This window comes from Bombina bombina, chromosome 4 (assembly GCF_027579735.1).
Source record: "Bombina bombina isolate aBomBom1 chromosome 4, aBomBom1.pri, whole genome shotgun sequence".
NCBI lineage: Eukaryota > Metazoa > Chordata > Amphibia > Anura > Bombinatoridae > Bombina > Bombina bombina.
In genome coordinates, this window is record NC_069502.1 from 901,088,350 (window position 1) to 901,110,188 (window position 21,839).

General features: G+C 34.7%; 1 protein-coding gene across 1 annotated transcript in view; it reads right to left on the minus strand.

Annotated features, from left to right (window-relative positions):
* Positions 1–21,839, minus strand: part of ADGRG6 (adhesion G protein-coupled receptor G6) — a 260,695-nt gene that overhangs the window by 17,425 nt on the left and 221,431 nt on the right. Inside the window, exons 18-24 of the mRNA XM_053711820.1 lie at positions 19,580–19,720; positions 13,029–13,154; positions 12,556–12,601; positions 9,557–9,666; positions 7,512–7,639; positions 6,178–6,446; positions 5,534–5,642 (exon numbers count right to left, since the gene is read on the minus strand). Of these exons, the coding sequence (XP_053567795.1) occupies positions 5,534–5,642; positions 6,178–6,446; positions 7,512–7,639; positions 9,557–9,666; positions 12,556–12,601; positions 13,029–13,154; positions 19,580–19,720 (929 nt within the window). The remainder of the gene's footprint in view (positions 1–5,533; positions 5,643–6,177; positions 6,447–7,511; positions 7,640–9,556; positions 9,667–12,555; positions 12,602–13,028; positions 13,155–19,579; positions 19,721–21,839) is intronic.

The following is a 21,839-nucleotide window of genomic DNA, read 5'->3' on the forward strand; positions in this document are numbered from 1 at the left end:
CCAGTTAATTCTCTGGTTTCTCTGCTCTGTAGGCAAGCACAACTTTAAAAAGACTGCTTATCTTTTCAGAAAAAAAAATCGAACTTTAATTTCCACTAACAATTATTGAAAACAGTATTATTTTTACATACATGAGTGTAAAGGCTTACTGTCATTACCAATTTTTACTATTTATTCTTCCTATTTTTTAACAATATATGTTAAATAAAAATGCTCCTTAACCTCTCAACTCCTGCAATGGTTCTCAAGGGTACTTAAACTGAGAACCTTATCTATATAAGTCACATACGTGAACACTTAAAAGTAAATATTAGTGATGAATCTATATGTTTATGTTGGCCTTTTCAATAAACTCTGATATATAAATATAAAAACAGAGAAATATTGACTGACATATACCTTAACACAGGAGTTACTCTGTCTACTCAGATACCCCAAGTCTTGATACTTTAGTTAGAAGGCCCCTGAAACTATGCAAAAATTGTGACCTTTGAAAAAATTACACTGACCAGCAAAATTGAATTAGCTATCTTACATCATTCTAACATAAATATTCAATTGACTTCAGTTGAATGTTGCTGTATCCTGGAATGTCAAAACTGTTTAAATCAATCTAAATGGAAAGTTGAATCAAAAGTTATGTTATTAAGTATTTAGAAAATCATGTGCACATAAGTAAATAAATGCCCTATCCTCCTGGCTTGCTGTAATAACATAACAGTCATAGAACTGACTGAACAATAACAGTAATAACTTATATACTTATAACTTTATAAATAACCACAAAACACAGTGTGGGAAAAGACCCGTGGGTCACATTTATTATGTAACACGAGAACCGGCTGGAAGCAGCAAGGCAAACCTATAACAGGTGGCGGCAATCTAGCTAGGAGAGTAAGCAACCCCCTGCTAGGAAGATGGGCCGCGCCCGTGAATGCCTACACAAGTGGAGCTTATCTGCACGCAGAAGGCTTAGGGAGATCTCTGCATCTATAGAATGGGGGAGGGACCCCAGGCGCGTGCCTGCAGAGACTACCCTCCCTTGGGCAACCGTCACTCTACCTCTGATGGCAAACCAGTACTCCGAACCAGTAGGACCAGGTGTGACTAGGCGCGTGTGCATGCCACTACCTGGGGAGTCAAAAACTACCATCCTTGGACTTAAGGAAACGAGCCGCATAGCCCTCATCCTGCCTCAGACCCCCCTGCTGAAAATCACCATAGTGATGCCCAGCCTAAAGATTGCCGCCTTACCAGATTGAAGTGAGGGAGGGAGGGAAGCTGTGAAGATGAGCTGAAAAGAGGGTCTGGGGCCTGTAACCTAGCTTCTTATAGGTAAGGTAAATCCCCACCCACACTAATGCAACATTGTTGCCACTTCACAGCAGCACACTCCTAAGGGCCTTAATTCTTATGTTTGCTATACTGCCCTCCACTGTCTTTAAGGATATTTGAGGTTCCATTTTCATATTTGAGATAGCAACATTATTATTATTTTCAGGTATTTGTAGAGCGCCAACAGATTCCGCAGGGCTATAAACATACGCGGTATACAAAGTAACATTTATAGAGGGTCAAATGGTTAGATGCCCCTGCTGAGAGTTGCACTGTTGTAATCGGCTCTTATGCGGGTGATCTACAAAAAGCTGGGCTCATAGGCTTACATGCTAAGGGGTTCAAGGGGATAGCAGTGGATTTAGGAAAGGTTAGTGTAGGTTGTATGCATCCCTGAATAGTACAGTCTTTAGGGAGTGCTTGAAGCTTTCAAAACTAGGGGAGAGTCTTGAGAAGCGAGGCAGAGAGTTCCAAAAGATGGGAGCCAGTCTGGAGAAGTCTTGTAAACGGGAATGTGAAGAGGTAACAAGAGAGGAGGAGAGTAGGAGATCATGGGCAGAGCAAAGGGGTTGGGAGGGAGAGTATCTGGAGACAAAGTCTGAGATGTAGGGGGGAGTAGTGCAGTTGAGGGCTTTGTATGTCAGAGTGAAAATGTTGTGTTTAAGCCTGAAGGCAGCAGATGAAGAGCGAAGTTTAAGGAAGATGAGTCTGGCAGAGGCATTCATTATGGATTGTAAAGGAGCTAGGCGGCAGCTAGGGAGACCAGAGAGGATGGAGTTGCAATAATCGAGGCGGGAAAGGATGAGAGAGTGGATTAGAATCTTAGTTGTGTCTTGGGAAAGGAAATGTCTAATTTTAGAGATGTTTTTAAGGTGGAAGCAGCAGGCTTTAGCCAAGGACTGAATATGGGGAGTGAAAGAAAGATCTGAGTCAAGTGTGACCCCAAGACATCAAACATGTGGGGTAGGGGTAATAATGGAGTTATCAACATTTATAGAGAAGTTGGGGGTGGAGATTTTTGAAGAAGGGGGGGAAATAAGGAGCTCAGTTTTTGGAGAGATTTAGCTTAAGGTAGTGAGAGGACATCCAAGATGATATATGAGAAAGACAGTGACACGGGTTTGCAAGGAAGAAGATAGGTCTGGTGCAGAGAGGTAGATTTGGGTGTCATCGACAGACAAATGGTATTGAAACCCATGGGACTTTATTAAGGAACCGAAAGATGATGTGTAGATTGAGAAGAAAAAGGGACCAAGGACAGAGCCTTGCAGTACCCCAAGAGAAAGTGGTAACGGGGCAGAGGATGCCCCAGAGAAGGCTACACTAAAGGTATGGTTAGACAGATAGGAAGATAACTACAAGAGAGCTGTGTCGCAAATGCCAAAGGATTGGAGGGTTTGGAGCAAAAGAGGGTGGTCGACAGTATCAAAGGCTGCAGACAGATCAAGGAGGATAAGCAGAGAGAAGTGGCCTTTTGATTTTGCTGTAAGTAGGTCGTTGGTAACCTTAACAATTGCTGTCAGTGGAGTGGTGGGGGCAAAATCCAGATTTCAGTGGGTCAAGGAGGGAGTTTAGTGTAAGGAAATGGGATAGACATATATATATACTAGCTTTTCAAGAAGCTTCGATGAAAGAGGGAGTAGAGAAATAGGGTGGTAGTTGGATGGGGAGGTTGGATCGAGAGAAGGTTTTTTGAGGATAGGTGTGACCAGTGCGTGTTTAAGAGATAAGGGAAATATACCAGTGCTGAGGGAGAGGTTGAAGATGTGTGTGAGTATAGGGGTAAGGGTAGAAGAGAGGGCGGGAGTAGCTGTGAGGGGATGGGGTCATGGGGACAGATAGTGAGGTGAGAGGATAGTATAAGGGCAGAAACTTCATCCTCTGTAACAGGGGTAAAAGAGATAAATTTATGGCTACATGAGTTTTGGATGATAGTGAGGTTTTGAGGGGTTTGAGACCGGTAGCATGTTGAGAGCTTATTTCGTTTCTGATGGGGTCTATTTTGCTATTAAAGTAGCTGGCAAAATCTTGCGCTGAGAGAGAAGTTGTAGTAGGAAGTGGGGGTGGGCGGAGAAGAGTATTGAACGTGGAGAACAGACGTTTTGGGTTTGAAGAAAGAGTAGAGATAAGAGTGGCAAAGTAATGTTGTTTATATAGATTAAAGGGACATGAAACCCATTTTTTTTCTTTCATGATTCAGATAGAGAATACAATATTAAACAACTTTCTAATTTACTTCTATTACCTAATTTGTTTCATTCTCTTGGTACCATTTGTTGAAGGAGCAGCGATGCACTAATGGTTTCTAACTGAACACATTGTTGAGCCAATCATAATTGATATAGATATGCAGCAACCAATCAACAACTAGAACCTAGGTTCTCTGCTGCTTCTGAGCTTGCCTAGATAAACCTTTCAGCAAAGGATAAAAAGAGAAGGAAGCAAATTAAATGATAGAAGTAAATTGGAAAGTTGTTTAAAATTGTATTCTCTATCTGAATCATGAAATACATTTTTGTGGTTTCATGTCCCTTTAAGGGCAGAATAGTAAGAGTTCAAGATGAACTTGTAGTGAAGAAAGTCAGCTGAACTCTGAGATTTTCGCCAGTGTTGCTCAGCTGTACAGGAACATCTGTGTAGGCACCATGTCAGAGGAGTATGCCAGGGCTGAGGATGAGTATATGATTTCTGAGCTATGGTAGGTGGGGCCAGATTGTCAAGGACCGATGTAAGGGTGGCGTTATAGTGGCAGATAGATTCATCAGGGCAGGAAAAGGAGGGGATGGAAGAGAGGAAAGGTTCAAGAAAGCTAGCAAGCTATTTCTGATCTAATGACTTGATGCTTCTGTGAAGTTTGGTGCGAGGGGTAGAAGGAGGGAGAGTTGTAGGGAGGGATGTGATGTTACAAGTGAGGAGATGATGGTCCGAAAGAGGAAAAGGGGAGTTTGTGAAGTTTAAGATAGTGCTTCGATATCTGAAAATCAGATCAAGTTAGTGACCATCTTTGTGAGTGGGAGAGTCAGTCCATTGAGACAGGCCGAAAGAGGAAGTGAGTTGCAGAAGTTGTTTTGCAGAGGAGGCTGTGGGGTTGTCAACAGGGAGGTTGAAGTCGCAAAGAATGAGGGCAGGGGTGTCTTAGGAAAGGAGATAAGGTAGCCAGGCAGCAAAGTGATCTAGAAATAAAGCTGATGAGCCAGGGGGGGTTGTATATGACTGCAATACATATAAAAAGGTAAGAGAATAAGCAAATCATGTGTGTTTCGAATGAAGAAAATATGAGGGAAGAGAAGGGTTGTATTTGTTGAAAGGTGCAATAAGAGGAAAGTAAAATACCAACACCACTATAGCTTGGCATTATACTAGGGGCATGCTAATTAAGTTTTAAACCAAACACTTAAAGGGACATTGTACACTATATTTTCTTTGCCTACATTTTTTGTTAGATGATCCATTTATAAAAGCCCATCTGAGAGTGTTTTTGTAACAATGCATAGTTTTGCTTATTTTTTAATAATATTGTGCTGATTTTCAGATTCCTAACTAAGCCCAAAAGTATTAGATGTAGACCCAGTTCTACATACTCCTGCTGCTCCTGTTTGTCTAAAGGATATTTTCATATGCTGGGAAGGGGCCGGAGCGTGTCTGCTTTTCCTGATTTCCCAGACCCTTTCACTGGGTGTCCCAGCCTAAACTCATATCTAGTGGTAAACTGGGAACTTAAAATTAAGTTTTTAAAAGGTTTTATACTGGATTTTTAGATCAATATCTTTGCATATTCTTCTTTATAGTAGTGTCTATTACATTACGTTATATGAAAATTTGTGTACACTGTCCCTTTAATTAAATCGGTGCAGCAAATTATTGTCTAGAGTTATACTATCTCCATTAAGCAAAACTTGTTATGTTTCCACATTTTAATTTGTTAATGTTTGCAGTTAATTTTATTCCCAAATGATCTGCCGTAGTTCATCCAAAACCTTTCATTTATTGAAGTCGATAGAGATGAATAGATATATAGATATAGATAGATAGATAGATAGATAGATAGATAGATAGATAGATAGATAGATAGATATTTCTTAGCAGCACGTATACAAATTGCATCTTCTCAATCACTTTTCAATATCCAACATACCTGTTGGGCAAATGTAACAACATTTTAAAAATATTAGACATTTAAGATGACTTTACAACTTACAATTCATCACCACCATTCCCGTTGGTATCTTTGCCATAATAGCTTTTTCCATAAGCACTGTCACTATGAGTACTTGCAAGAACGATCGCAACCACTACAGCAGGAATACCTGTAATACAAATAAAACCTGTCTATTAAATATGTTTCGCTATATATTTTCTGGGTACATTAAGAATGTTTAGGGGTACACATGACTAGCAAGTATAAAAATCCAAAAGAGTAAAAATTAATCACATTTATTAGTTAATATAAAATTATGTAAATTAACAAAACAAGTTGAACAATTGGCAACTTATTAGTGATCAATCTCTTTTTTCCTACTTTTTATTTTTACTGACAAACTTATTTTTTCTCTCATTTTCCGTGCCATTGTATCATGTGACAAACATCAGCCTATCAAACACTAGTATATGTATACCCTGTGAGCTTGTGCACATGCTCAGTAAAATTTTGTTCCCCAGAAAGTGTGGATATAAAAAGACTGTGCAAAATTTGATAATGGAAGTAAATTAGAAAGTGTCTTAAAACTGCATGCTCTTTCTAAATCATTAAAGTTTATTTTGACTTGAGTGTCGCTTTAATTTGACCAAATATTCTTATTACTGAAGCTACAACAAATATCTAACATTCCACATAAAACTTACCCCAGCCAATGATGCAAAACTTTAATATGTATCTCCGGATGTATGTGTTGAAAACTTTGACTAATGCAATATACATATGAACAGCTTCCAATGCCATCCATGTGAATGTAGCCAGAAGAAAAAAATGGAGAAGGGCTGCCACTGCTATACAAAGTCCATTAATGTCAAATGATGCAAGCCATCCATCCAATAGGAAGAACAGATTGAGGAAAAGCAAGGCCGTACTCAGGTTCATTAGGATTTTTGAAGGATAATCACGTCTTATTTTCCTAAAACAAAATAAGTTAACTGCATATTGAACTTAGAGGGTCAGTCTTTTTCAATCTTGCGGATCAACTAGACAGATTAATCAATATATGAAACCCCAATTTCTTTCACCATTCAGATAGAACATACAATTGTAAACAATTTTCCAATTTACTTCTATTAACTAATGTTCTTATTTCTCTTGGTCTCCTTTGTTGATAAGAATACCTAGGTAGGCTCAGGAGCTGGGCGTGAGCTGCTGATTTGTGGCTGCACATAAATGCCTCTTGTCATTGGTTTACCTTTGTGTTCAGCTAGCTCCCAGTAGTGCATTCCTTCTCCTTCAATAAAGGATACCAAGAGAATGAAGCACAATTGATAATAGAAGTAAACTGGAAACTTGTTTAAAAATTTATGTTCTTTCTGAATCATAAAAGAAAGACATTGGATTGTATATCCCTTTAAGCAGGTTTCAAATTCCAATCCATCCGAATCCATATATTAAGTACCATTTTCATCAGTTAAAGGGACAGTCCACCTGATTTTCGAATGTGACATTCAAATTCGAATGTCACATTTATAAAACAGTTGTAGACTAGAAATACTATATCGAATTTGAATGTGACATTCAAATTTGAATGTCACATTCGAATATTACATTTATTAAACACAGTTGTAGACTAGAAATACTATTTCAAATTTGAATATTAGATTTATTAAACACAGTTGTAGACTAGAAATACTATTTCAAATTTGAATGTGACATTTGAATTCGAATGTCACATTCGAAATTCGAATATTACATTTCAAAATTGAATGAATACATAGCTAAACATTCAAACAAATATTTTTGAATTTTATTGAAAATTTTGAAAACGAAAATTAAAAAATAGAATGTTAGAATGTTATATAAACATTCGAAATTCAATTCGAAAGAACGCATTTATCAAAATTCGTTTTAAATTTTGAATTTTTAGAAACATTCGCCCACCCTTAATACTGTCTCTTTAAGGCCTCTGAGTGATTCCTAGCAAGAATGCATTCTACCCCATAAATGTTATACAATTCTGAGAAAAAGTAATACATACTCAAAAGCAATGTATGTCAGAAGAGTGGCTGCAGTAAAAATGGCGGAAAGCCCACATCCAATGTAGGTTATAAAGGTCAGGATCTTTGTATTCTGCTGATCAATTGAAGTTGCAGTTCTCTGTAAATCCTGTACAATGAAGTTGAAACATATAGTTGTTAATCCAAACATTGGGATGCAACTAATTTCCTTAGTGATACCTTTCTATTGCCAAAACTTTACATATTAAAGGGAAATGGGAGTCACAATAAATGTATAATTTAGATACAGCGTACAATATTTATAGAAAGCTTATTATATTTTTAATATTGAATATTGAATTTGCCTCTTTTTATTTGGACTTGTCTCCATTTTTATTGGTCATACTGAAATATAATATTGCTACACTGCTGTCACAGAGTATGCACCCATGGGAATAGGCCAAGCTTAAACAAAAACAAAAAAACTAAGACAAAAGTTTTATAATAGAAGTAAATTGGAAAGTTGTTTAAATCTGACTTGTATGTCCATTAAACAAAAAACAATATTATAAAATATTCTCAGGCATGAAATAATCACCCAAATGTTTTTTTTTCCTCAGAGCTAAGGAGATTGTGTCAGATACTTCATACTACTCATATTCTCATGTTTAACCCCTTCACCCAATACGACGTATATATATATATATATATATATATATATATATATATATATATATATATATATACATTGTGCGGTACTTTGGCTATCGTACCGAACCACGTATATATACGTCGTCTCTTCAGGATGCTCCAGGACTGTTAAGTTACAGCTGAGATCTGGAGCTCCTGAAGCTTCAGGCATCTGCCGCATATGGAGCCGGAGTGCGATCCGAGCTCCGCCTCCATATGAGGGCTGAAGCCTGATCGTTACAGAAGGTGACACTGTGTGTGTCACAGTCTGAAACAATCTTCGGCTGGAGCTGGCAGGAGGTGTGGGTGGGAGGTGTGGGCGGGAGTCTGGTGGTGGGTGGGTGACCCAGCAGGGGAGACAGGAGGGAGCGGGAGGAAGTAGGAGGGGCCCTACGCTACGGAAATGTAAAAAAAACACAAAGGGACAGTGAGGGATGGTGCAGCTACACAGAAAAGGGGATCTAGCTAAAGATTGCAGGTGGGGGGGGGGGGGTTACACTACGCCACTGAATTATTATATTTTTATAAAAATAAAACTGTTTTATAGGTACTGGCAGACAGCTGCCAGTATCTAAGATGGTGTCTAACAGTTAGAGGGGGGAGGTTTAGAGAGCTGTTTGGGGGGGGGGGGTCAGTGAGGTTGGGGGGTAAGAGGGGATCCTACATTGGAAAAATAAAATAAAAATGTATTTAAAAAAAAATTCTTATTTTTTCATACTGGCAGACTGTCTGCCAGTACCTAAGATGGGGGTTAGCAGTGGGGGATGGAGGAAGTAAGAGAGCTGTTTGGGAGGGATCAGGTAGGGATCAGGGGGTGGGGAGTGTCAGGTAGAAGGTTAATCTTTACACTAAAGCTAACATTAACCTTTTAAGCTACCTAATTAACCCCTTCACTGCCAGAAATAATAGAAGTGTGGTACGCAGCTGCAATTAGCGACCTTTTAATTACCAAAAAGCAATGGCAAAGCCATATATGTCTGCTATTTCTGAACAACGGGGATCCCAGAGAAACTTTTACAAACATTTGTGCCATGATTGCACAAGCAGTATGTAAATAATTTCTGTGAGAAACCCAAAGTTTGTGAAAAAAGTACCATTTGGCAGTGAAATGGTGGCATGAAATATACCAAAATGGGCCTAGATCAATACCTTGGGTTGTCTACTTAAAAGATATAAATAGATTTGATAGGTAAATAAAAAAAAAAACAAGGCTCTATTTCTGTTTAAATGGAGTGATAGCAAAAATGCTAAAAATGCTCTGGTATTTTGGGCAAGTTTTTGTCTGGAAGTCCGGCAGTGAAAGGGTTAAAAAACAAATTTAAACAAATTTCTGTCCTGTGGTATTTCTCAAGCACTGGAGATGGCATTCATGTATTAAAACTTGATTTTTGCTTACCATTAGTATCCCAAAATGTGTGAGATGGTTACACAGGCAAACAGTTTCATTTGCATTGGACTCACTGCTTAGTACTTTGCAGCCTGATGAGTTCCAACCACCATTACCATCTAAAGGAAGCAAAATATATAATGAATATTGGCCAGAGAATGTATGTTTTTAACATCATGTTCTATTGTAGCTTAATAATATAATTAAAATGAAAGGGCATAAATAAATAAAAAAAATCTCACTGTATCAATACATTTAACGTACTGTTCTTTTTATATATATATATATATATGTGTGTGTGTAAATACCAATAGATAGATAGATAGAGATATTTTTTATTTATCTTTTAATTAAACCTAAAAAAATGTACTTGCTAATCTGCCAGTATTATATCAAACTTCCCCAGCCTCACATTTTGAAAGTGAAGCAAGGTACAAATGTCTACCTGAGTGACTGGGCAAAAAAAAAAAAAAAATAACATTCATTAGGAGAGGTTGGATACCAACATATATGTCTTCATGTTTTCCTTCCTTTTTTATTTACTTTATTATGTTAACCAATATGGCAGCTCTAAGCATCTTGACATGCCACACTGTCAGAAAAAATGCACAGAAATTGTACCTTTAGGGGTACAACAGCTTGTCACTGGGGCGGTACCCTTAAAGGTACACCCGCTGTACCCTTCAACATGGGTACAAATAGGTTCCCCTTGCAGATTGTACCTTTCAAAGGCATATATGTACCTTTGGTGACTAGATTGGACCTCAGTGCTATGGTACCATAATGTACCCTTAAAACATGGTGCAAATTCGGCCTTTTAAAGGTACTGCCCCAAAGACAAGCCCTTTGTTCCTCATGATGGCAAATGTTTACTCAACACAGCATAATAAAATGCTGTTCCATCAACTGTATTACATAACATTCAACTATGCATTAATTTAATGTGTACTTTTTCAGACAGTATTACAAAACTCACACTGCAGTTTTATAAGTTTGGTTAGTGTAGCCAAACAGCAGGTTCTAAGACTGGTACAGACATTTTTGAAGGAACTAGGCTAAACAACCAGTTCCAAAAGGGGCTACTCAACTTGTTTTATTTCACTCTGTACTAGACTCTAACAACACCCCATTTAACTTAGGGTTACACACCACATAAACATAAATATATAGAAAACATATAGAAAACCACATAATAATAAAATATAACTCTAACGAAAGGAAGGGGGATTCAGGAGAGGGATAAACTATAAAAATCACAACCATACATTGAATTGTCATTCAATGCAAAATATATGCAAATGAGTCTATTTCCCAGTACACATTTTAGTGATAAACCTTCTACCAATAGATTGCTTGTTACACAATGTCCATGTATGTGATTGGGGAACGGTTACAATTTAATTTATTTTATTTTTTAAAACAGGTTCTTTAACAGCTCTTGTTTATTTTATAGAGTTTAAAACGAAAAATGTTCTGTGTAATTAGTTAATACATTTGCTTTATCTTTAAGAGTTATCATCTTGATGCTCTAAATATAAACATTAACATTTTAAGTGCTTGTTTGCCATTTAGAACCAGCAACACAGTATCATTGAAGATATGGGTTATTAAGTATTTTTTTTTTGCTTTGCACACTTCTTGCATATTACCAACAACCATTGAACATGAATTATTTTGCTGTACAACATGTATGTTGAATTCATTTTTGGTAACTGGCAGTTATATGTTCAATTAATAATTGAGGTGCACAAATTATATGGACTTGCAGGGTTTGGCAGCCTTGAACCACCCAACCCCCTCAACCTTTTAGTCACACAAGTGATTGTAACTTTTTGGGGGGATTAAATGGTACAGACATGGACCCTCTGACAGTTGGAAACATATTTGTACCTTACCGCCAAATCGTATATATTAGTTCCTTAAGGTGTAGTTATGATCCATTAAGGGTACAACCACAGCAGTTGTACCCTAAGTGTTCACAAACGTACCCCAACCATACCCTTTTTTCTGACAGTGCAGGGTTACTGAATCTGACAATATATTTGCAATTATTATAGAAACCTTCTCCTTTTATATTTACTTGTGTGCTTTAAAATAATATTTGGTACCCCTTTTTGTTAACTGACTTGCTTGTAAGTTTCTTGGTAAGTTTGTAGCAGCTATTACTGCAAGTTTTGTTTCTGTGAAAAAGTTTTATATTGGAACTAGCCTTTCTTTGGTTAGGTATCCTGTATTTATTTGTATCCTTCAATATTTATCATCTGTCTGGGTTTATGAGTTGTATTTTTGCATTATATATAAATATATTTTCTACATATATTCTACATTTAGAACAACATTTTGTAAGTCTTTGCAAAAAAAAACTTTTCTAAAGTGTGGTGATTTTTTTTTTATTACTAATACATATCAGAATATTAAAAAGAAAACATACTGTATATACTTTTCAAACGTGTACAATTAAGAACAGGTATTACAATTAAAGGAGTATGAAGTAATGCATTAAGATAAATGTGACTGTATTACTTCCATTTTTACAAAAGCAGTACAATGAAGCAAAACATTTATTTATTTATACCGTTTTGAAAATAATAATCATAAAGCAATATTTTATAATACAGAGCAGCAAGCAAATGGTTATGTATTTTATATTTTGTATAGTACAGTTATATTTTAGTGTCAAATTTATGTTGTTTCTAGAAAACATACTAATAAAATTATTATTTGTATATGCACCAAATACATTAAAAATATCAGCTTAATAAAAACACATACCAAATTGCATTTGTGAGTATTTAGTATTGTATATTAAAAAGTATTTTTAATCATTACATTTTTCTAGATGTAATTCTCTCTCACATTTGTGTTTATATGTTAATGATTTTTAAATTTGTTAATGAAAGCAAAATATCAATACTAACATTAGTGCAGTTTTGAAATGTATATACAAATGTTGACTAAAAACGTTTAACATCTTATAGAGAAAAAAAAATAATTTCTTTTATACATACTGTTTTTATGAGTATCCCAGAAAACACACGATGGATTTGCAGAATGCTTTAAAAAAATAAAAATAAAATTAGGTATGTGTCTATCGATAGATAGATAGATAGATAGATAGATAGATAGATAGATAGATAGATAGATAGATACAGCAGTGTAAGAAAAACATTATGGGTATTTAACAACATCTTCTTACATTTGTTTTTTGAAACATAATTAAGATAATTTTTTTACAGAATTACTAAATAATAACTTAAGAGGAATACACACAAAAAAATTGTAAAGAAAATAAAAAAATATTTGATTTAAAAATAGTTCTAAACAAGCTGAACAAATTTTCACATAAAACATTTAACACAAACATGAACCACAGATCCACCTACAATTACTGACATTTTTTTATTTATAATTCAGAGCATACAAAAAGTAAAAATCACAAAATCTGGATGATAGTAAAAACAGTATACTTTTGTTTTCTTACCTGGTTTGTTTTGTGTTTTACTGTAATTTTTACTGGATCTGAAAGATCTCGAATAGTAAGGTTTCCAATGCTGCATGCGACAACGTAACTAGCAAGCTTTTGTCCATTTGGAAACAAAAAGGCATCCTGGTAACAAAAAAAAAATATACAAGATTAAACACTGTGTTTGAAAAGACCAGTGAGTGTCAGCTTCTTTGTTTGTGTGTATGGATGAATAAACCGGCAGACACCCCGACTTAGGATCCTTAAAATGAGAGTGCGCTCCTCCATTGATCTTTACATATACTGTATATATATATATATAAAAACTGTATATATATATATATAAAATACAGCATGTAAGGGTTAGCACTTCAGAATACAAACAACCAACAATCCAGGGTGCAAAAAAGTAAATATCTGTAATTAAGAGAGTAATCTCCGGGAATCCTTTGCAAAAAAAAGTCACCTTTACTGAGTGAACGTTTTTGGGGTGTTACCCCTTTCCTCAGACATATAAAAGTGATCAGAAGGTCTGAGGAAGGGGGTAACACCTCAAAAACATTCACTTAGTAAAGGTGACTTTTCTGCAATGAATTCCCAGAGAGTGTATTTATTTGTAATGCTAATTCAGTATCAGTGGTTCTAATACAGGTATTGCAATCCTCTCCTCTGGGTCAGACATGGTTTTCCAAGTGGACACTCGGGGTCTGTCCCTTTGAGTTGCAAGATCTCTCCCATTGAATGTAATGGAGCTCCCTGGAAACGGAAACTTCACTGGTGAGGCTTAGGTTATCATGGAGCAGGGGGTACGGCTTAAAAATTAAATCCTGCAGCTAATACAAATCATATTAATCTGCTTTTAGTGTATAGTATCTTACAATCTTCCATATTCATGTGTTTCTCTATTAGGGTAATAAGTGTTTTGACACAATCTCATCACCTGTTAGTTTGCAAGAAAAAAAAAGCGAGATCTGCAGGAGGAATATGTTTCCGGAATATGCCAGACCGGGAGGAGAATTTTCAACTACACTGATTGAATGCCCCTATTAATACCACTAGCAGAGGTGGGGAAACTGATTTTACAATAGGGTAAATAGGGAAAATAATACACTTTTTATTTGGATTATAGATAGGAATTTCATTCAGTTTTTCTGCATGTGCAGTGTAATTTTATTACGATTTCTACTGTGCACCTTAAATCATTAGTTCCTGCACAATATCAATAGGAATCAGTATTTATGGTTGAGGAAGGGGGTAATTTGATGCTTGATATAGTATGTTGAGGTGAGGGGATTGAATAGAGGGTGGGATATAGGTAGCAGATGACACTACCCTGGGTGGGATCACGTTGTAGGTCTGGGTTAGCAATACTACTGCAATATGACCAAGTCCTAGCAATGCAGGGGCGGGTCAGCAATTAGCTGTATATGCAATGCAGTCACAGATTTAAGAAACTGGTCAGTCAGCTATAACATAGCACTGTTATAGAGGAAATATTCAAAGTATAGGCTGCAAACAGTGACCAGCCCTCTTAAATCTATAATATTTAGTGACACACAAATAGCACGTTTTCACTGTGTTTTAAAAAGTAGAGCATAATCCTACCACTAAAATTGAATTTCTAGCACAAACCTGATTACACTAGATGCCTTTCATAAATACTCAGTTTTAGTGACCAGCTTAGGATATAACCCAATATTAACTGTACAGTATATGAATACGAATATATATATATATATATATATATATATATATATATATATATATATATATATATATATATATATATATATAATATTAATTTATAATCATCAGAGGGTTTGATCTAGAAAAACACTTGTAACTTCTTTAACCTAATGTACAATTTCCAGTATTATAAGTCTTCAGATTTATTTCCTTCCTTTATTAAAAAACAAATTGTACATTATTAAAAGTAAGTTGTAAATGAGTGAAAGTGACCACTTTTTCAATACAATGATATCACCCATACTAAGCAAAACAGCTCTTAATGAGAACATGCAATATTATTGTTAGATCACTTCCTTTAAATAATAACTGGTACCTCTTATCTGATGGGCATTGCGGTGGTGTAATGGGAACACAAATATTTATTCTACAAGAAAGGGATTTTCAGGAATATACATTGAATGTACTCTGTATTTTTTAACTTTTAAAATGTTAATACAAGATATACTATGAGACAGATTACAAGTGGAGCACTAAATATCACTTTCTTGAAAGCGATATTAGTGCTCCACTGAGTAATACCAGCACATGCTAATGTGCGCTGGTATTACAAGGTGTCAGCAATGCGAATGCAAGCTCGTGTTCACATTGATAGGAAACATTGCTCTCACGAAAGCACACTTCCCTAGGCTCCAATGGGAGCCTCATTCTGATGACATCAGAGAGGGCATCAGAACCTAAACGCAGCGAAGGGGGTAAGTAGCGCAGCGATTGCAGCATTTTTAAATATATATGTATATTCTTATATACATAATATATGTATGTGTTAATATGTGTATAAGCATATAAATATATATTTACTTGGAACACACAGTTCCCATAGACCACAATGTAAAGGCACTTTTCAGTGCCGTTTTTTTTCTAACACTTCCCTCCTGCCAACTTTAAAGCCCCAAATGTGCCTGGTGCAGTTGGTTTTAATTTGGTTTTTTTTTTAAATGCTACTTTGTTGTTAATAAAAAAACTATAATGCCCTCTATTTTGAGGGCAATTGGGGAACTTTTAGAAAATTAACCAGAAATCTAATCTATGGTTAATTTTCTGAGCGCTAATTGCTACCACGAGCTCGCAGTAGCAATAATCAGCCACTTTGCCCATTTGCAGGTGCGTGATAATTTAGGCTCCACTTTAGGCTTCACTTGTAATCTAGCCCTATATATATATATATATATATATATAAATATATATATATATGGTCCATATGTAGAAAGTAACAGCACCACTGCATCAATATTCTTAAAGGTGAATTATTTCTTTATTGGAGATATCACAACAAATAAAAAAAGCGACGTTTCGGACCTACATGGTCCTTAATCATGCATAGTTAAAACACAGTAAAACACACATTTAAAAAGGGTGGTTTGACCAATGAGATTTCAGCTCACATTCTTAATTGAATTAACCCATGCCTATCCAGGCATGATAATATACATATTACTTTTTCTATTAGTGGCCTCTAGTGGTACCATATTGAATGACACCCTATCAAAATTTATAAAAACAAATACAGATCGTAGTCCCTATTCAGACCATAAGGGTACAATGTATTTAATTTCTTGATCCACCAAACTTCCTTTTGTTTTAGTTTAAGTTCTCTGTTACCCCCTCTTCTATGTGTGGGGATATGGTCGATTACTTGGAAGCGCAGCTGGCTAACAGTGTGTCCCATTTGGGTAAAATGTGCAGATACTGGCAGAGACATATCTTTAGATTTAATTGATGCCTTGTGCTGACTAAACCTCTCCCTGGCAGCTTGGGTGGTCTCTCCGATATAACAGAGGCCACATGGACATTTGAGAAGATAGATTACATAATTGGTTTGACAAGTGTATAGACCATTGATAGTATACTGTTTACGTTTGTCATTTTGGGACAAATATTTACCTCTAATGACTGAATTACATTGTGCACAGTGCAGACAAGGATAGCATCCTTTATTGGGAGTAGTCAAATAGTTAATTTCAGATTGTTTAGTTGTCCCCACATCTGCTCTGACTAGATTATCCCTTAGATTTCTCACCCGTCTATAGGATGGCATTGGTGGTAATTTAAAGGACTCGACTTCAGGATTAAATTTTGTTAATAAATGCCAGTGTTTTCTTACTGCTTTAAAGATATGTTGACTTCGCTGACTATATTCCATAGTGAGCACCAATCTATTTACATCATTTCTGGTTTTAGGTTTAACTTTACTTTTATCGAGATCCATGATATTTTTATTTATAATCTCCTGAGGATAACCTCTTTGGATAAACTTATTACCCATAGATTGTAGCCTAAAGGGCAGTCTGTCTTGATCACTCACTATCCTCTTAGTGCGTAGTAACTGACTTCTTGGGATAGAATTGAACACTGTCTCAGGATGGAAACTTTCATATCTCAAAAGGGTGTTTCTGTCTGTAGGTTTAGTGAAGAGATCAGTGTTCAATTTATCATCTTGTATATAAACAGTGGTATCCAAAAAGTTAATCTCATGTGATGAATATGTAAGTGTAAACTTGATGTTTGTCATTGAGGCATTAATTTCATCCACAAACTGTGTCAGAGACTCCAATGAGCCCCCCATATGCCAAAAATATCGTCTATATACCTTAGCCATAGCTTACAACAAGAATTGAATGACTTGTTGATGTAGACAAATTTATTTTCAAAGCCACTCATGAACAAATTGGCATATGAGGGGGCTACATTGGAGCCCATGGCCGTACCCCTCTTCTGCATATAATAGGTATCCTGAAACAAAAAATAGTTGCAGTATAGAACAAGTCTTAGCAGATCATCAATAAAATCTATCTGTGTTGGGTCATATAGTTTACAATTGTTCAAAAAGCTTTTCACAGTATCAAGGCCTGCCTCATGAGGGATAGAAGTATACAAGTTAACCACATCTAGAGAAAAGATAAACCAACTTTCTTCCATTTTTACTTTCTCTAGTTTTATCAGAAAATCATTAGTGTCTTTTAAAAAAGACTTCTGTTCTTTAACCATTGGAAAAAGAATTCTATCCAGAAAAATTGACACATTTGAAAAAATAGACTCTGTGCATGCCACAATGGGCCGCCCTGGTGGGGATGACATATTCTTGTGAACCTTGGGCAAGGTATAAAAAACTGGTGTTATAGGGTGTTTCTTATATAAAAAATCAAATACCTGTTTAGTATTCAAAATTATGGAAGCACTGTCAGGATTTATAAAATATGAAATTAATAATAAATCTGTTTGACACACTTTATAAGAGTCCTTCCATAATTTTGAATATATTACTTTTGTAGTAGCACCCTGGTAGATGTTGTACTGGTGGGCTAGATTATTATTTGTATCATATATACATATATACTGTATATATATATATATATATATATATATATATATATATATATATATATATATATATATATATATATATAGAGAGAGAGAGAGAGAGAGAGAGAGAGAGAGAGAGAGAGAGAGAGAGAGAGAGGCAGATATATAAATGAACACATAGAAAAATATACATTAATATATTCAATGGTCAAACTTAAAATGAAGTATATAAGCCAATATTTCATTCCAGAAATTTACAAAAATGTATTTAAATAAGTCCAACTAAATAATGCAATCACCTCCAAACAGATTACTTGAAAAATTACTAATAGCTTATTTTTATAAATCAGCAATAGTAAATCCTGCTACAAATAATGCTGAACGACAGTGGTCAGCAACCTTCGGTCCCCAGATGTTTTTGGAACTACATTTCCCATGATGTTCAGACAGCCGAAAGAGCGTCTCAGCATCATGGGAAATGAAGTTCCAAAACATCTGGGGACCCAAGGTTGCTGACCCTTGCTATATAGGATTGTTTGTAACAATAATGTAACAATTCACAATATCATGATGCTTCAAATATAATTATTAAAATGTATGTTGAAATGTCACAGGAAAAGGGTTGTTTTTTTGTTTTTGTTTTTTAAATGGTCATCACTTGACTTTTTTTTTAATTGTTTATAATATTCAAGAATAATAAAAAATACAATAAACAATTAGCCACAAAGGTTAAAAAATTAAATCTATTATATTTCATTAAGAATTAAACACTAGAATTCCTATCTATTATTATTAACGGGATACTGAACCCAACTTTTTTCTTTCATGATTCAGGTAGAGCAGGCAATTTTAAGCATCTTTCTAATTTACTCCCATTATCAATTTTTCTTCATTCTCTTGCTATCTTTATTTGAAAAGCAAGACTGTAAGTTTAGAAGCCAGCCCATTTTTGGTTCACCAACTGGGTTGTGCTTGCTGATTGGTGGCTAAATGAACTCACCAATATACAAGTGCTGTCCAGGGTACTGAAACAAAAATTGGCTAGCTCCTTAGCTTAGACGCGTTCTTTTTCAAATAAAGATAGCAAGAGAATGAAGAAAAATTGATAATAGGAGTAAATTAGAAAGTTGCTTAAAATTGCATGCTCTATCTGAATCATGAAAGAAAAAAGTTGGGTTTATTATCCCTTTAAATGACCTTTATAAAGTGACTGAATATATAAAATCTAAATATTTGTTATGCCTACATACTTAAGCATTCCATTAGTCACGTTTGATTTTGTTTTGCTACTTTCTGCATTTCACTATAGAATAAAATTGCAAACTTTATGTTATTACAATATAGCACTGCTAAATTTTATTATTCTGAAAAATAATATTATAGAAAAAAAATTGTATTAAGAAAGATTGTGGTAACAACATTATATATATATATATATATATATATATATATATATATATATATATATATATATATATATATATATATATATATATATATCCAAATTACATACTACTTACCTGAAAAAGTCCAGTTTTATTGAAGAAAGTAAACTGTGCTCTGGATACCGTATAAAAGTCTCCTTGACTTAAATTTGCCAATAGGCTTGAAGGTAAAACAATCGAAGCCAATGGACTTGACTGTCCCTTTTCCATATCAATCTGTTAATGATATTAAAACATACAGGTAAGCAGAGAGTATGTATTAATACATGGCATTTAATCATCCTAGCTTTACGTAGCTCAATACCTATAGTTAATAAATAATATATAACATTGGGATTGATTCTAATCTTTTTGATTTTCAATTTCAATATCGAAAAAGGGATCTGCCATTTTTTTTATCAAAGCTTTCATAATGAAAGTCAAACACATCTGAAGAATTATTGTACTCTTGTCAGGTTTGTGCACATAAACCCTGACAGGAGTACACTAATTCTTCATGTTTGCTAACACAACATGAGTTATATTAAGGTGCATTATGTATTTATCAAATACAAAATATTGAAAACTATTATTAATTAATGTCAAAATTTATTATAGATGTACTAAAATATTCTAAAAACTCCATAGAATATATATGTATAATTATTTGTACAGTATCTATAATAATTATTAATAATTATTATTAATATTTTTCAATATTTTATAGTTAATAAAATAAAATAGCCCAAAACTACATTAGACCTAAAGTGAGCAATCAAAGCGCGTTATGCATATTTTATATTACAATGGTCTTCACACAGAAAAAAAAAAATATAAATATATATATATATATTTTTTTTTTTATTTTTTTTTTAAATATATATTTATATATATCTGATAATGTTAAAGGGTCAATGAACCCAAATGTTTTATTTCGTGATTCAGATAGAGCATGCAATTTTAAGCAAATAATGTACTCCTATTATCAATATTTCTTCGTTCTCTTGCTATCTTTATTTGAAAAAGAAGTCATCTAAGCTATTTTTTGGTTCAGCCCCATGGACAGCATTTGTTTATTGGTGGGTGAATTTATCCACCAATCAGCAAGAACAACCCAGGTTGTTGACCAAAAATCGGTCGGCATCTAAACTTACATTCTTGCATTTCAAATAAAGATACCAAGAGAATGAAGAAAATGTGATAATAGGAGTAAATTAGAAAGTTGCTTAAATTGCATGCTTTATCTGAATCACAAAAGAAAAAATGTGGGCTGAGTGTCCCTTTAATGTAAAATATATATCTATACCTATATGTCTATATAAATAAAAATATAGGTATGAATAGATATTTATAGAAATGTTTATTTAAAATTCTTGTATCTGAATTAGTGAGGTTAACATTAGTTGTTCTTTTTTTAGCCTTTTCACTAAGTAATAAAAAAGAAATTAATCTTAGACTCAAATTTAGATTACAGGTATTACTGTACAAATATATCCTGTACATATTTTTAGCTTTAATATTCACTTATATTTACACTTTAATGTAAAATAGCTGTAAATAACATTTTTAGACAGTTGAATATAACTCTTATTTAGGCAAACATATTTCCACCCTGGTTGAATGTTTGACTCGGTTATGATTCACTAGCCAAAGCTATTAGAAACTGAAACTTTCAAGAACAATTAAAGAAAATATTGGAGAAATTAAATTATCATAACTTTACAAAAATCACAGACACCCATTTCTCCAACGCACGATTAATACTGATAACATTCTGGTTTTATATGCTGATAACAGCTTTCAAAACATATGTGCTTTTTACAATGGACTGTTATTCACTTTCTTATCCAGTGAAAGTCTTATCAACATTTGCAGTTTCTTTAGGAACAATATAGGGGAAGAAAATAAATCTGGAATATAAACTTTTAGCACAAATATGCATAGAACAAAACGTTTCCTTTATTTAGAATAAAATAGCTGTGAAACCATAAACTGTTACATTTTCTGCTATATATTTTAACCCCTTCACTGCAGAGGGAATGACCACCTATACACCCTCAGATCTGCACTCCCTAAGACCCCAAAAAGCGGTCGCGGCACTCAGTCCCTCGCTAGTGGCTACCCTAAAATCACTCTGCATTTTCAAAGGGACCGACAGGGGCTGTCATGGAGGAAAATCAAAATTTAAAGTTCTATATCCTGACAATATCACAGCTGCCCCACAACCCTGTCCACCTGCAAGCCCAATTGAAGTGATCCAACCTAAAAGCCACAAAAACTGCACTATCAAATCAAGAAAATCTCTTTGTGTGATCCCCATTAGAAGACATGCTGTCTCCAAAGTATAGAACAAAAA